We start from the raw sequence: 17192 nt of genomic DNA on the forward strand, positions 1-17192 counted from the left end.
AGCGCTTGAGAAAAGAAGCATTCTGTGAGTTCCAGTGCTGTTCTCTATGCCTTTACTTTTAGATGCTTTCAGGATAGAGGCAGATTCAGCTGACTCATATTTATTGAGCCCCCGCTCTGGACCTTGCATAATCTCCTTCCTCAAGATATGTACACAGGAAAGGGGACTTTGGTGAGCCACAGTTTTATGCCGTGTCTTTTCTTCGGCCTGGAAAGTTGATAGGTTGGTGCTGTTTTCCTGCATGGCATAGATCCTTAGAATCAATCAGGAGGTATTGCTGAAGGTATATGGCATCACCAACTCAACAGACATGAGTTACAGCAAACTCCAGGAGATAGAGGAGGTCAGAGGAGCCTGGCAGGCTGCAGTCCATGGGGTCGCAAAGAGTTGGACACGACTTAGTGACTGAACAACAACTTGCTTTTAAGGTGATACATTGATCTTTGCTGCATATCTGAGTTGTAAAGTGGGGTCCAAACCCTTAGTCCTCAGCACCCGCAATTCTCTGCTGCCTGTGAGTCTGATTCCCTTTGGTGCAGCCATTCAGCTACAGGTAGAGTAGAGGACAGAAGTTTCTGATTGAAATCTGTATAAACAAAGGAGAATCTGAATCTTAAGGACACTTTTATAGTCTAAAATAGAGCAAAGAGCTTAAAACCTTTGGGGATGACCTGTCAGCTTTCCCTTTTTGAGATGCATTATGCAAATCACGTTTTATTTTAGGTTGATCGTTTCCCCTTGTGTAGCAGCCTCATTCAACTCATGTTAATCTTGAAACTAAGAAATGATAACATCTCTCCCTTTTCCTTTCATGTGAGCTGCTCTTGGCTTTCTGCACTGATGTGTAGCTGAACCACAGGGTGCCTCTCAGCGCCCCCATAACTTCCACTCCTCAGGTTAGTAGGGGCTGTGCTTCCAGCATTTGAGGTGAATGCACAAGAAAAAAAAGAGCAAGCAGGCCACGCCCCTTTACATCCGGGGAAGAGTTTGGAGAAAAGGATCTCAGCAGAGATGTTAGTAGTTGCAGAAGCTCTTGGGTGGATTCAAGCTTACGGGTTCCGAAAGACTGCGGATGTGACTTAGACACAAGTGGAGAGTGTGGGAACAGTCAGAGGGCACCGGCCCTGGACCTCACAGGGCCTGGCTGACTGTGATGGGGACTTCGGTTTTACTCTTGGTTCAGTTCAGTTCAGTCACTCGGTCGTGTCCAGCTCTTTGTGACCCCATGGACTGCAGCATGCCAGGCCTCCCTGTCTATCACCAACTCCCGGAGCTTGCTCAAACTCATGTCTTTCGAGTCAGTGATGCCATCCAACCGTCTCATCCTCTCTCGTCCCTTTCTCCTCCTGCCGTCAATCTTGCCCTGCATCAGGGTCATTTCCAGTGAGTCAGTTCTTCGCATCAGGTGGCCAAAGTATTGGACCAGTAGATTCATCCTTGCTTCCTTCCGTGTGTATTTTCCTTTCACTCAACAGAGCAAGTTCTTACTCAGCGCCTTCTATGCAAAGAAAGAAACAAATACAAGTAGTATTATTGAAGTGCGTTCAGTTGACAAGTAGAGGAAGAGACAGAGGTACTAAACCCCTAAAATTCAAGGTAAAGGATAGTATAATTTGGAAAGTGTGGCCAAAATCCCAGGATAGGGAGGATTCCTGCTTAATGAATAACTTCCTTCATGTCTTGTCTAACACAGTCCCAAGCGTCCCACCTGTCCTAGTGAAGGCTTTTATTGTTGTTCTGCTGTACCAGGTAGAAGGGGGAGACGTGCAGCTGGGGAAGCAGAGGCAGAGGCAGTACCTGGCCCAGAGGAGGGACCACTCTGAGCCAGCCACAGCTAATGGATGAACAAGTGAGCCAGTGACATAAAAACCCAGGATTGATCCTCAGAACAGAGACTCAGTTGCATTAACCTGAGACTGTCAACCAGAGGCCTAGATGAACCCTCACCTGAAGAGCTTAGGGAGGAGAGGTCCAGGCAGACAGATCAGCAGGTACAAACGCCCTGAGTGGGGGGAATGGGCGAGGCTGGATTCCTGTGCATCTCTGAGAGCATCTGTTGTTGGCACTCCACTGTGACCCAGGGATGCCCCTTGGCCCAGAGGGGTACAAAAGTTTCCGTGTCCTACTCCAAGTGGCCTCTTGCTTCTTAAAGAATTTTTTTTTTCCCCCATTCTCATGTGCAGTTTGAATAATCTTTCTGAACCCTCGGGTTCCCGGCTTCTGTCGGTGTGGTCTCTCCAGCAGGCTGTCTCTCATTTGCCACAGCCCATGCCTTCTCTCTCTGCTCCGATGCCCCAGCCCTTTCATGGGGAAATGGCATGGTCCTCTCCCTTCATCGTCTCGCTGGCTCACTTTCTGGGCCCACGCCTGGTCCACACTACACTTATACTTGTGCATTCTAGGCTGTGGGGTCTTGTGACGGATAACGAATGTATTGACTTGGCTAGGAGGCTGCACGCGCGCCTCCATCACTATTTCATTCTCAGAAAGTTGATGAGAATTAATTAGGCATCTCCCTCCTCCCAGAAAGGCAGTGGGGTTGCTCAGCAAGGTGAAGGATGAAGCATCTGGGCTTTGAACCAAAATCGGGCCAGCATCGTCTCCCTTTGATTTCCCTCTTAAGCCAGTTGCACAGAAGAAGAGCTTTTACCTTCTGTGATCATGGGACAAATGCATCTGTTGAAATGCATTTCTGAAATTACCTCCCTGAATAAGACTATTAAAATAATAAAACGGAAGCATTCCTTTTTTTCCCCCAACTGAGTAAAAATTCTTTTCATTGAAGAAACCACTTTGCTAGTGGGAGTGCTCGTTTCAGAAACTCTGTGCTGTCGCTGCTCCAAGTGTTTCAGAAATTTCTGTCTTGGAAGCACCTCCAGAGGTGAGAGTAACCATGCTAGCAGCTTTTGAGCACCTGCTCCGTGCAAGGCTTTGTGCCAGCAACATCCAGGTACTTTAATCTATTTAACGTTCAGCATCCCTAGAGGGTGGGAGGTGTGATTGATGTCTTCCCAGGCGTGTCTGTAGGAAATTCTATGCAGTTGTTACCCGCTGTTTGCTTTCTCTGTAAGTATACGCATAAGACTTAGCACCAAAGACTTGTGCTTTATTTTCAAAAATCACATCTACCTAAAATAAGACACATTTTTTCCCACTTGAGTATATTGAAAAGAAGGTGCCCTGGACTTAGAAAGTAATTCTGAAAGAGAAAAATCTTAATGAGTATTAACAGTCGTATTGGCATTGCTCATTTAATGTAGGTGTACTGTATTCCAATAAAATGTTTTTAACAGTTGCCAGAATAACTATCTTGAGATACAAAACTAACTGAAAATGTGTAAGCTCTGTCTGTCGTTTTAAACCATTACTCGAGCACCGTGTGGTCATATTCCTTATACATATACGTGTGACACACATATATACACACACACAAACACATATATACACACACATTTAACACATACATACTTTTAGACATCAGCTGTTCAAAACTATCAGGGGAAGAATTGCAGAGGGCAATGTTTTCTCAATTCAAAATTCTGTTCAGCCATTTTCAAGGCAAGCCTTGCATTGTGTACGTTGCTGTTTGGGGAGCCGAGAATGATGAGGGGTTCGTTGATTCATTATTTGTAACTTCGTTTCATAAGCGTTTCTGAGCTTCTGCTCAGCTGGACGCCAGAACTGGGAATTCAGCCGTGAAGAGGTTCCATAGGGCCCACGTCCATAGGGCTTTCCTTCTTCCGGTAGAGGGAGAGAAGTTCCATACAGGTCACGACCAGTATCATTTCAGGGATGTGTAGCACTGTTGAGTATCCAGTGTGAAGTGTGTGAGAGAGTGAATGGTGGGGGAGAGCGGATACGCTGCTTTAGGTGGATCATAGAAGGTCTCCTGGAGGAAGGAGCCTTTTTTTTTTTTTTTTTCTTTAATTTGGCTGTGCCAGGTCTTAGTTGGGGCATGTGACATCTAGTTCCCTGACCAGGGATGGAACCCAGTCCCCTGCATAGGCAGCATGCAGTCTTAGCCACTGGACCGCTAGGGAGGTCGCAGAAGGGGCTGTTAACCTGAGGCCTAGGTAAACAGAACCCTCACCTGAAGAGCTCAGGGAGGAAAGTTCCAGACAGACAGATCAGCTGGTACAAACGCCCTAAATGGAGGGGAACAGGCATGGCTGGATTCCTGTGCATCTTCAAGAGCATCTGTTTGCACTCTGTTGTGACCCAGGGATGCGGCTCGGCCCAGAGGGGTACGAAAGGCTCCATGTCCTACCCCGAATAACCCCTTGATTCTTAAAGAATTCTTTTTCATTCTCATATCCAGTTTGTAGACTCCTTCTGAACCCTCAGGTTGCTAGCTTCTGTGGTATGGTTTCTCCAGCAGCTTCTCGCTAGTTTGCAACAGTCTTTACCTTCTCTGTGTGTTCAGATGCCCACATTTGTTAGGACTGTACATGAAATTAGATGTCTCCATATAAAGATGAGAGTACTTTTCGAGGTTAATGCCCCTGCTCTTTAGTAATGCAGAGAAGGCAGAGTTGCTGTCTTAACGGAATTCTTAAATGGGGAAGGTGTTATTGCATTATTAGAGATCAGCCTGTTCTCCTGGATTCCTGCCTTGGTTCATTCATCCTTCTCCCCTCTCCCTCTCTCCTTCTCTCACAAACACATATACTTTTTCTAGTTGTTCACCTTCAGATACATACTTGGAAACGAGGCACGTATTTTAACATACTTTTAATGGGTTGAGAGAGAGGACAGTTGTGAAGCCCATTCATCTGCCACTTTTCTCTCCGCTTTATTTAGTTTTACACACAGGACATTTTAAAAGATGTCACTGCTGAGTGTTGCTCATCTGGCGGCCGAGGGGATGGTGCTCTCTAGCACATTTAGACATGTGTTATTTCTGGAGGGAGCCTTGTTTGTTTGAAGGACAGCGTTCCCTGGCTGTCTTCAACACGGAGCTCTTAAAAGTGCATTTTACTTGGCTGCCTTTTGCCGGTGGCCAAATAGGAGAGTGTAAAAAGAAGTGTCACCTAGATGTAATGGTGGCTGTGGATATCATTAATAACCTTTAAAAGGAAGTATGTGAACTTTACATCCTATTAGTTTATAGACAAGTTGGTAAGAATCCAACATAAATTTCTGAGACTTCCCTCCTGCAGAAAGGAAGCAGATAACTGGCCTCATAAAATGTTACGGCTGAAATCTTCCCCAGCCCTTTGCTTATTGGGAGTCGTTAACTCTGTGCGTGGACATTAAAGTCCACTCATTAATTTCTCTATGAGTAGAATCATTCTTCAGTGGTTATCACTCCCCAGAGCTAAGCCAATAGTGTATTTTCTTCCAGAAGGAGATCTTTTGTTCTTTCTCTAAAGTTATTAAAAAATCAGGAGAAACATGAGCATGCCATCTGCAGTGGGTTTTTAGGTGGCTTGTTTGAAAAGCATCAGCTGCTTTTTCTCTTACCTGATATGTGACACCTGGCAAGCTGTTTGACTTCTCCAAAATAAAGCAGGAGTTTTCATCAGGAAAAAAAGATGGCAGTAATAATGGATATAAGGGCTTCCCTGGTGGCTCAGCGGTAAAGAATCTGCCTGCAGTGCAGGAGCCACAGGAGACTCAGGTTCTATACTTGGGATCCCCTGGAGGACAGCTTGGCATCCCACTCAAGTATTCTTGCCTGCAAAATCCCATGGTTGGAGGAGCCTGGTGGGCTACAGTCCTGAGGGTTGCAAAGAGTCAGACACGACTGAAGCAGCCTAGCACGCATGCTCAATATGTATATAAATAAATAAATGGTGGCTGTTATTAGAATTATTTTTTAAAATATCCTCACCACAAAAGCAGTTCATCAAAGGATAAACCCTTTGGATCCCATCTCTTAAAATGAGTGCTTACTTGCACTTATTTTCATTAATGTCTTCCCTTCCCACTCTTACCAGCAACCTAACTATCTTAACTCAGATTTGCCTCTGCAAACTGGTGGACATTCCCTGCTCAAGATGAGACTGCTTTCAGTTTCAGTTCCTCAAGGATATCGTTGGAACACAGAACTGGTTAGTGATGAGGGGGTGGCGTTTTACTGTGAAGACCTGGATTCAAATCCCTACTCTGCCACCTGGGCAAGTTCCACTTTCTAAGCCTCTATTTACTCATCTGTGAAATGAATCCAGTATTAGCAGTTACCTCAGAGGGTTCTTCCAAGAATTGAGTGGAATAATCTGTGTAAACCTCAGCCCCCTGTGTGACTACACATTTATTAAAATGTTAGTTATCTTCCCTTTTTAAAGTACAAATCTCAGATCTTTGAAATAACTCAAGCTTCATCTCTTCTCTGCAACTATGTCGTAAAACATGGTTTCCTAAGTATGATGTGCAGTGTCCCTGGTGTTAGATGAGATGATTCGAGGTAGTAAATAGGTGAGCATTTTGTGTAGTTAGAGGTACTACATCATTAGGGTATCTTCTGTTAATGGTGAGTGATCTAGCTCTTTACAATGTCCATTTATTTTTTTGAAAAGATGTGAATGGGGAAAAAAAGGGGTGGGGGGAATGGACCTAAAGAAAAACATTGATTTAAAAAGAATACAAAAAAAGGGAGTACAGGTGGGATGTGGTTGTGACAAAGTTGTGGAGGTGGGAAGTTAAGTGATGGGTGTGGCAGAAATAGCCTTTGCCCTGCAGTCTGATTTTTATCCCAGTATCCCGTTAGATTTGGGGTTCAAGAGCCATTCGTGTGAAATGTGACCTTTAGCACTTTCTGACTCTATGACTTTGGGCAAGTTAATATTTTCCTCCCTTCTTACAAATATTTAGTGATAGCCTATCACATTTCCTTATCTGAAAAATACAAATGCTGGTTTTTTGTTGTTGAAGATGGACTCAGAGAGTCTTACCCGCTGGGCGTGTCTTCTCCACCAGGCTTACAGCTGGTGTAGGAAGTGCTCGGGAAACTTCAGTTCTTGTGTTGTTTAGGACTCGTGGTTGCAAGTGACAGTCTCAGCTTCAGCTGGCTGAGGACTGAAGGAAGTTTACTGCCTCCTGTCCTCAGTCTGCAGGAAGGTTAGCGGTGACACAGCCTTGAGGACAGCTGGATGCAAGGACTGCCTCCTCCACCTCTTGTTTCTGGTGCTTGTCTCTGTTAGCATCATCCTGTCTGGCCAGATTCTACCACCACAAAAGCCGTGGCGGCCCCAGGTGTGCATCATCAGAAAGGGGCTGAATGTTATGATCCCTGTTCCCAAGCCCAGAAATCCTAGGCAGGCCTGAGGCCGGCATTCACCATGTTCACCCAGAGAGCAGGAGCCAGAGGAAGGCAGCAGGGCCCCTTGAACCCCACGTTCAGAGCGGCAGGAAAACCCGTCTTGCAGAAGCGGAATAGTAGGTGCCCGCTGCCGTCACCTGGTGCCTTCCTGCAGTGAGGAAGGTCCTACCCTCTGTGGGCCTCAGTCACTCATCTGGTGTCTTGAGGCTTAGCTGATGTAATAGGCGTAAGTGCACATTTAATGTTCTTAAACTTTATACAAATGAGTTTATGATGGCTGCTGTTGCTCCTGCCCTTCACATCTTCACATAACCATCCAGGGGTTCCTAACCTGTGAATGGGTCCTAGACCCTTGGGAGAGCAGAGAGGGGCTTGAAGTTGTTCTAATAACTTAAAGTCAGCATGCCATGAGTGTTATCTTATACTGACTTGCTTTTGAAGTGTAATACGCACATAGAAAAGTGTGCACATCCTACGTGCACGGTGTGATGAGTTTTCAAATGAAACACAATTGTGTATCCAGCACTTGGGTTAAGAATCAGGAGTGAAAGTCCCCCAGCACACCCCACCCCCAACCCCCTCCGTAATACAGGTAGATGGCTGGAGATGTGTTGATTCATCACCTAAGAAATCATGTGTAAGCATTACCAGCATCATGGTAACATTTTCCATGTTGTGATTTTTAATAAGTGGAATTTTTGAAATATCAGCATTATGTCATCAAAAAAATTTTTAACACTGAAAATAATCCTCAAGTTAAAAGTTTGAGAAGCTCTTTGGGGCCACTCTTATTTATTACACCCCCTTAAACGTTTTCTTTCTGGCTGAAGTTACCATTTGACGACGTGCTTTATCCCTTGGGAACATGTCACGTGTTTGCCTTTCTGACTTCCCAAGTTATAAGCTTTCCAAGTGAAGGAATCAAATCTTAAGATTTATTAGGTGTCTTCTGTTTTCTTTCCTGTGTATAACTTAGCACAGTTACCAACTGACTACCAAGTTATCCACTTCACCCAGTGTTGAGGCTTATGGAATAACTGCACTTATCTCAAAACTGCTCGGATCCTGGGCACATCATGGCTCTGAAACGTTCGCCGTGAGATAAATGTGCGGGTTTGCTGTCGCTGCAGTGCTTAGCACAACAAATGCGGTTATGAATGAGTTTTTCTGTTTCTTTTCTTGTTTAAACTTACCAAGTTTTCCAACATTTTCTCTCCCCGTTTTTCTCTTTTAGGCTCTAGACCAAGATAGAACAGCCTTACAGAAAGTTAAGAAGTCTGTAAAAGCAATATATAATTCCGGTCAAGGTAAGTACTTACCAACACGGACAGCACCAATTCTATATATTTATAGATATAGTCTTGGAGTTCCCTGATGGCTCAGATGATAAAGGATCCACCTGCAATGCAGGAGACCCAAGTTTTTCTGTTATTTGTTAGGTGCTAAGTTTAGGAGACTTTCTACAAATGGAAAACCAAGTAAGTCAAAGAAATTCAGTTCTTCTGTCAGTCCAAGCCTGTTACTGCTTCCCAAGAAAAAAGAAGAAAAAACATTAATTGCAATGCTAAGTTGCTTCAGTCATGTCCAACTCTTTGCAACCCTATGCACTGTAGCCCACCAGGCTCCTCTGTCCAAGGGATTCTCCAGGCAGGGATACTGCAGTGGGTTGACATGCCCTCCTCCAGGGGTCCTCCTGATGCAGGAATAGAACCCATGTCTCTTATGTCTCCTGCATTGGCAGCCGGGTTCTTGACCACTAGCGCCACCCGGGAAGCCCATTAATTGCAGTAGGTTTTATTATACATTGAAAAACTTAGTAATGTTATAGGTAATATTGCCACAAGCGACATATAAAATCTCTTTGTGTTGTTGGTCAGGCTGTAATTCGGTTAAACGGGGATCTTTCCATCTGAAGCGTACTTGTACACATTTGAAAATCAATATTGGTGACAGGCTTCCCAGGTGGCTCAGTGGTAAAGAATCTGTCTGCAATGCAGGAGATTCGGGTTCAACCCCTGGGTTGGGAAGATCCCCTGGAAAAGGAAATGGCAGCCTCCTCCAGTATCTTGCTTGGGAAATCCCATGGGCAGAGGAACCTGGTGGGCTATACAATCCATGGGGTCACAAAGAGTTAGACACGAATTAGTGACTGAACACCACCACCACTACCAATTGGTGACAGACGTGGGGTGAAAGTTAGAGGGGATGTGGGGTACGAGGCTAAGTGGACACCTGGGCACAACCTGCCACAACCTGCTTTGCTTGTGGCTCAGGGCAGGCCAGGTACCCTGTGTCAGCAAATGGGCTTCCCTGTGGCTCAGCTGGTAAAGAATCCGCCTGCAGTGCAGGAGAGCTGGGTTTGATCCCTGGGTTCAGAAGATTCCCTGGAGAAAGGAAAGGCTACCCACTCTAGTATCCTTGCCTGTAAAATCTCATGGACAGGGGAGCCCGGTGGACTGAGCGACTAACACTTACTTACTTTACTTACTTGGTCAGAGACTTTGTCATCTTGTAGAGAAAAGTATGTTGTCAGTGGATAAGAAGGAACAAACTGAATGAAGATAAACAGTAGGTGTCCACATGAAACAGTAGCTTCCAGCGCCCCTGGGGGCGAGCGGCTTGGAGACGGGAAAGGAGTTTCTAGGTCTGTGACCCCATCTCTTGTTATTGTTACTGCAGTCATCAGCTGGCTTTCCCAGAGGTCATGTCTCAAGAAGTCAGTTGTCTGTAACAGAAGAGAACACCTGGGAGGGGAAGGCAGCTGGGTGTTTGGACTGGGCAGGGCTCTGAGGTCCAGTGGAGGTGGGTTTGCATCCTTGCTCTAACCCTGACCGGCCTCGTGACCTCCAGGTGCTCCACTTTGTGAACCTCCGTCATCTTCTCTGTAAAGCAGGGATGGTGCTATCACAGGACTGTTGAAGGGATTTAAGTAGTTCTCATCTGTAAAAGGTCTGCCACTTCTTGGGAGTTTAGTTAAGTATGACACATTCATATTTTATTCGTTTTATATTTTATTTAAATTTATGCTCCTTATTTCAGTAAAATCATGGGACTGAAAGGAATGTGGAACCAGGCAGAGCTCAGCCCTCAGATACTTCCTGGTCCTCCTCACCTTATCAGAGCCAAGAATCAGTCACTTGTCACCCTTAAAGCCCCAAGCCTAGGGCACTCTATAATCCTAATTAACAGATTTTGTACCCTGGTTCTTTGAGACCTGCCTCTAATTTCTTTATGTCCAATAAAACGCTAACTTCTAATTAAAGTAAATAAATGGTATTTGTCCAATTATCTAGTGACCAAGTGGTACTTTAAGTCTTGGCCTAGATTATACACATAATTTGTAACTTCTCTCTTAGCTTGCATCTAATGGACTCCCATGAGGTGGTAGGCCCTGTACAGATATTAGCTCTGTGGTGGAGGATGGGATCAATAACTAGCAGGTTGCCCAAGGGGCTTCTGAGGTGCTGGCATTGTTCTGTTTCTTGATTTGGAGTGTATTGTTGGGTTGGCCAATAAGGTCATTTGGGTTTTTCTGTAAGAAACTATGGACTGGTCGATCGAATCCATAGTTAAGTCTACTTTTTGATAATTCATGAAATGCTCACTTAGTATATATGTACTTTTCTACATGTATGTGTGTGTATTATGCTTTATATACAAGTAGGTTCATTGAAGCATTGACTATGATTTGATAAAACAGAAAATAAATGGAGGTTTGTTGGACAGTCTCATATCTGTTGAGTATATAATAGAATATGAGACAAACTTTATAAAAAAAAAATCTAGTTGTAACGTAGATCTAGGTTTCAATTATAGCTTTACTCCTGCTTGTCAAAGTCAAGTAAATTACTTAACTTCCATGAGTTTTAAATTACCTCACCATAAAATGAGAAAATAACATCTAATTTACAGAGTCTTGTACGGGCAAAATGAGGGAATATTTAAGGTCCCTAACATACCGCAGGCCGTGTAGTGCCTGGCTAACACACAATAGGTGAGGAAAAATGACAGATAGGTCAATAGCATGGGTGCCTTCTCTATATTAATTCAGCCTTTCTACCAGTAATGTGGAACCAGTCTGATTTTATAACGAATGTAATGAGCCATTGTCTGCCTCAGGAATGCATGTCAGTTCTCCGTAATGTTAACTGCTTACGCTGTGACTCATAAAGGGAGACTTCTGATTTACATCTCTGAGGTGCTGCCATGTCGTTTCTTTGCTGGGGGCTCCTTGCAACTCTTTCCTCTCCAAGAGTATTTACTCAAGACACATCGCCTTGTTTTGCACAATGACCACGCCATTCCGCAGCTCACACAGCCGCTCTTGAGCTTGGTCCCAGCGGTCCCGGGCATGGCAATGGGAGAGATTGTCCTGCGTGTGTGGAAGGTGTGGGGTTGCGGGGTGAGTGCAGAGTCTGGTCTCCACGTCCGCTTACCAGTGATGCTCTCCTGTGGGTGGGGCCACAGCTCACTGAGCTTCGAGTCCTGTCACCTGGATTCCAGGCTGTCATATGTCTTCTGCCCTGGCTAATAGAAGAGCTCCACGTCACACATAACTTCTTCAATTTAAATTAAAATAAAATTCAGTTCAGGCCCTCAATGTCAGTGGCCACATTGAGTCCTCAGTAGTCACGTGTGACAAGCAGCTACAATATTAGATGGTGCAGAGACAAGACACCTCCATCATCCCCGGGAGAACATACCTCACACTGTATGGTAACTGTCAGTCAGTCTTTCAAGCATTAGACCAATGAGTGTCAATCCTTCCTTTTCATTAAAATCATCTGAAGAAGGGTTTCCCCCTAGTGGCTCAGTGGTAAAGACTCCGCCTGCCAATACAGGAGACACGGGTTCCATCCCTGGTCTGGGAAGATCCCACATGCCGCAGAGCAGCTAAGCCCATGCACCACAACTCCTGAGTCCACGTGCTATGACTTAGGTCCTAGAAGCCATGCTCTGCAACAAGAGAAGCCACCTCAACGAGAAGCTGGCACATTGCAACTGGGGAATAGCCCACGCTTGCCAAGACTGGAGAAAGCCCTTGTGCAGCATCAAAGACCCAGCACAACCAAAAATAAATAATTTTTAAAAAGATCACCTGAACAACTCTTTTAAAACACAACAACAGAGATTCCCGTAGGTCCACCCTCCAAGAGTCGTTCCACAGTAGGGGCCAAGTATTGGGCTTACAGCAGTATTACTCCCCAGATGATTCTCAATGCAACTAGAATTGAGAACCGCATCGGTGGCCTGGGAACTCCTTGTTGGCGGGCCAGTATTGTTTCTTTCATGTTTGTATTTTGCTAATTTGCCAACATAGTTTATTAGCTTATCAAATATTTATTGGGCCCCTATTATATGCTACTGTTTGGGATGTTGGGTATATTGGATAAATCAGACAGAATGTCTGCCTTGATGATAATTTGACAGTCCGGTGGGGGAGAGAGAGATGTTAATATCAGATCCTCAAGCTGGAAAGTACTTAGAAACTGGCAAGTACTAAAGGAAAGCTTGCAGGATACAAAAAGGAAACCTGATGTCATTTGAAGAGGGTGCTTGGGGAATACCTCTGGAGGACTTGGCATACACTGGGTGCTCATGCCATACTAAGTGAAGCCCATCAAGCCTTTGAGGTAGGTCCCTTATTATCTCCATTTTATAAATGATGGAAAGTGTGAAGGGCCACGCCGTCTTGTCCGGGAGGTCACAACTGGCAAGGACTGGGAGGGGAGCCTGGCTGACTCCAGCTTGGCTGTTTGCAGCTACCGTATGTGTGTTGTTGACCTGACACTTGGCAGGGGCTCAACAAGCACGGGATGAATTGCTGCTTATCAGCCGAATGGGTCCCCAGGAAATGCTCTGTCAGTGGCCATTAAATATTCACTGATCGTGAATATTCATGAATGAATCCATCAGATGTAACCTCACAGCAGTGTAACCCGTGGGGTGACTTTGGTGCCTCTCAGATAGGGGCCACAATAGCAGTTACCATCATCCCTGTGGCCTGGAAATGTGGGGATAAACTCAGATCTCACCCACCGCAGGGGCCTGATAGGATTTCTGCAGTCACCAGTGATTACAGCATATTTAGGATTTTTTTTGTCAGCTTGTGTGGGCAGCCCTGTGACATTTAATTCTTAAAAAACAGCGAGATGAGTAAAACAGTGATGTTGCACATCTTCCCATGAGCCATACTCAGTGGAATCCAGGCCGTTCCTGTCCAAGGGCTTCTGGTCTCTTCCAGAGAAGCCACAAGAGGCTGAGCCCTCGTGTCTGTTTCCCAGTGTGTTTTCATAATTTTCTTGGTTTCTCACAGTGCTTAAGTGACACAAAACCCATCTGATGTTCTTTGGAACTTTTAAGAAGCATTTCTGTATTTCTGGTTTGAGAATACTTAACCACCCACCTCCCCAAAATGATTTGAAAGATGGTTGAGAATGGTGAGAGGACTTACTCTAAGAGGGTATCTATTATTTTTTGTATGTAAGCTTTATCAGTATTATAAATTAATAAGAGACCTTTAATTGGAAAAACAAATCATCTCCCTGTAAGCAGTTTAGTTTGAAATGGCTTTAGGAATTTCTCTCTCTCTCTCTCTTACTTGTCCCTGCTGTATATGAGGAGATTTTAAAAAACAAAAAACTGAATTCTGCAAACTACTTGGATCAAGGGGAAAATTTCCAAGCTGTTCAATTCTTCTATGTTGGTTCTAAGTTTTTAAGTCTTAACAGTGTTGAACTGTGAAATACATTGTCATTTAGAAAGTTTTACCTGGTGAATGTGTTTTTTCCCTCTCTCTCCCACTAATACATGTTTAAAATAGCAAGTATTTTCTTGAACATCGTAGAGGTTTTGAAGGATGTTGCAGTTCTTTGGGGTTTTTTTTCTTTCAAAAGATAGAGTCTGATTCTCTTTGCCTTGAACGTATGTCAGACTTAGAACTCTCCTCTATTGAAGAGAGTGTAATAGAAGTGATGCCATGTGATTTCCAAGGCCAGTTCATGAAAGAGACGGCTTCCACCTAGGTCCCCCACCTCTTGTTTTGTTTTGGAGGAAACCAGCCGCCATGCTGTGAGGACACTCAAGCAGGCCTGAGGCTTTTTTTTTTTCCCACCAAAAAGCACCACTGAAGCACATTTGCTAGCCCCGAACCTTCAGGTGACCGCAGCTCTGACCAACTCCTGCTCTTGGTCTTTGAGTGCGATCTGAGGTCAGAAGAGTTGCAGTGGGGCTGACAGTCACAGGGTTTCTGCCCCTGCGAGCACCGACATGTGTGTGCACGTGGTGGGTCCAGTGTAAGTCAGTGTGTGTCTCTAGAGAAGGAAGCGCTTACTACAGCTCAGGCTGCTGGAGGAGAAAGGGGTGCACACTGTGCTTGCATAAAGTGGAAGAGTCATGTGGTCACTGTGAGCGTGGGCGTACCAAATTTGTTTTGCTATCACATGACTTAGTTGAGTTGAATTGGTTCATTTTTTTTTTTTTTTTAACAGATGTGTTATTTAAACACACGCACATGTACACTTTTCCTTGGCAGGAAAAACCCAGGATATTCCTGCTACTAGGTCTTTTTCTGTGATTAAAAAATAATGAATCACAAATCAAAATGTGTGTTTTATTGTTATATGGTGGCTTCCTTAAAATTCATGCCAAGATATATTTGGAGTACATTTTAGCTTATTAGTAACACATGGTATCCACTAGAAATCTCTGTGACGTCGTTAGTCTGAAAATTCAGGTTCTCAAATCCTTTTATTTGAGCAAATAAAAAAGTGACAGTGGTATGTCATTTGATTACAAGCATATGATATGGAAGTATTATTTCTGAAATATAGCTGGATGGTCATGGATAGTTCCCAGCTTTTTTCAGTCAGGAAAGGAAACACTTTGCTTTCTTATTGCTTCCTCTTTTATTCCCCCTTTCATTTTCAGTTACAGTTGCATAGTGAGTGGTTTTACAAGAACACTTGTATTTTTTAAAGCAAAATTAAAATGTGATGTTCACCCCAGATTTTCATTTTGATAATTTATCTGTTTTAAGAAATAGCTGGTCATATATGAGGAAATCTAAGATTTTAAAGGTAAAGTGCTAAATTCATCAGTGGATAGGAAGTAAATCTTTATATCCAAGTAATTTCCAACTTCATTTCAGCTATTTTTTTTTAGTTAACATTTTCTCAAATTTAAAGGGATAGGGTGAAGTTAATTGTATGTAGAGTCGATAATTAAGTTTAGAGTCTTAATTGTAATGATATTTTTAATCCTGTGGTTTTCTGTGGGGAGAAAGTTTTCTTAAGAATAGATAGAGATAAAAATAGATTAGAATTTTAATGGAAAGAATGTCAAGAGGTATACAGCGAACATTGTTTTTGTTTAGAATATTTTCTCCTTTTTGCCGTTTTCCAAATTGGTGGCTGATAATCTGATTAAAGAAATTTTTTGAATGAAAGTAAACCTATAAATAAACAAAACTAAGCCCTCAGGAATAGAAGGCCCTAGACAGAAAAACTGCAAATAGCTCTTGGTGGTAGTTGTAGTGATTTGAGCAAAGTTTAAACAAATTACTTTGGGCCTTCAAGGCATTTTGAATTCTTGTGAGTCCATCATTACTTCTTTTTCTTCTTTTAAAACAATATTTTATTGCTATTTATTTATTTGGCTGCACAAGGGACCTTTTAATCACGGCATGTGAGATCTAGTTCCCTGACCAGGGATTGAACCCGGGCCCCCTACTTGGGAGTGCAGTGTCTTACCAGGGACGTCCCCCATCATTACTCCTTAAAAAATAAAAGCAAAATAATTGATTCCTTCAGAATGATCAAGGAAGCAGGCTTTTCTAAAAGGGAGTACAATTATCTGGGAGAGGGTATTATTGCTCAAATTATGTAGGGATAAAACCAGAGGAGTTTTTTTAAGCTGCCTTTAGAAAATTGAAGTCTCTTTCCAGAATTAACCTTACAGCTCAAGGTTCTTTGGGAACTGACGGTTTTTGTATTCAAGCCATTGGCTCAAACACTCTTGTTACTTGAAATCAGAAGCTATCTGGGGTATGTGTGTATATGTGTATGCACTTCCTCCATTTTGCTGATCTGGAATGAATGGTCTCAACTTTAAAATGAGTTAATATTTTATGTTTGCTTACAACTTATGGGAGCATGCTTCATGAGAAATTAACTCATGTTAAATGAAATTGGGAACACTTACTCCATAACCTGTAGTTCGGGTTTTTTGAAAAAGCCTTGAGATGAACAAGAAAAACACTCCGTTAAAGGTGACTATTAAAAAAAAAAAAAATGTTTCTGTACCTTCATGGTCCAAGTTTGATAGAAGTGATCAATTATAACTGCCATTTATTGAGTGCCTGCTACAGGCCAGGTGTCTGTTGCCGCTTGATCATCTCAACAGTCCTGCATGAAAGACATTGTCATCCCCGATTTAGGGGTGAAGGGACCTGGTTGAAATTACTGGCACAGCTAGTAAGTTTAAATTTAAACCTGGCTTAAATTACTCGCACAGCTTGTCAGTAGCTACAAGTCTGAAACTTATTTCTTTATCATCCCGGAGCTGCCGAGGCAGAATCGCCAAGACTATTAGCTGTCAGAGGTGAATGACTGCCGACCCAGAATAGCACACTGAGGGTTCATTCAGTGGGAGCAGAACTCATGGGCATGCCGTCCTGGGGCACCTCACCTGTGAAGACAGGCAGACAAGAAGAAGCAGTAATCCTGTAACTTGGAAGTGCTAGATGGGTCACTTAAAAAGGAGAGTAGTTTTATTCCTTCAGACTAGAGCTGGAATTGAGGATTACCCACAAAGTATTCCCCAATTTCACTCCTATTACTACTGTGTCCTTTGTAATTAGCCTAATTGGTATATGAACAACAGGGCACTTAGACCAGTATATTCATATATTCTCTTACATAGATTAAACATG

General features: G+C 43.5%; 1 protein-coding gene across 17 annotated transcripts in view; it reads left to right on the forward strand.

The window, feature by feature from the left end:
* Window positions 1-17192, forward strand: part of ASAP1 (ArfGAP with SH3 domain, ankyrin repeat and PH domain 1) — a 346820-nt gene that overhangs the window by 201397 nt on the left and 128231 nt on the right. For 16 of the 17 annotated variants that reach the window (XM_055545753.1, XM_055545755.1, XM_055545751.1 and 13 more), the window contains one exon: window positions 8496-8568. In XM_055545753.1, coding sequence (XP_055401728.1) covers window positions 8496-8568 — 73 coding nt within the window. Of the gene's footprint in view, window positions 1-3977; window positions 6054-8495; window positions 8569-17192 lie in introns of those variants that run through there. The other variant, XM_055545767.1, reaches the window with a different exon arrangement.

The sequence above is a fragment of the Bubalus kerabau genome, chromosome 14 (genome assembly GCF_029407905.1).
Source record: "Bubalus kerabau isolate K-KA32 ecotype Philippines breed swamp buffalo chromosome 14, PCC_UOA_SB_1v2, whole genome shotgun sequence".
Classification (NCBI taxonomy): Eukaryota; Metazoa; Chordata; class Mammalia; order Artiodactyla; family Bovidae; genus Bubalus; species Bubalus kerabau.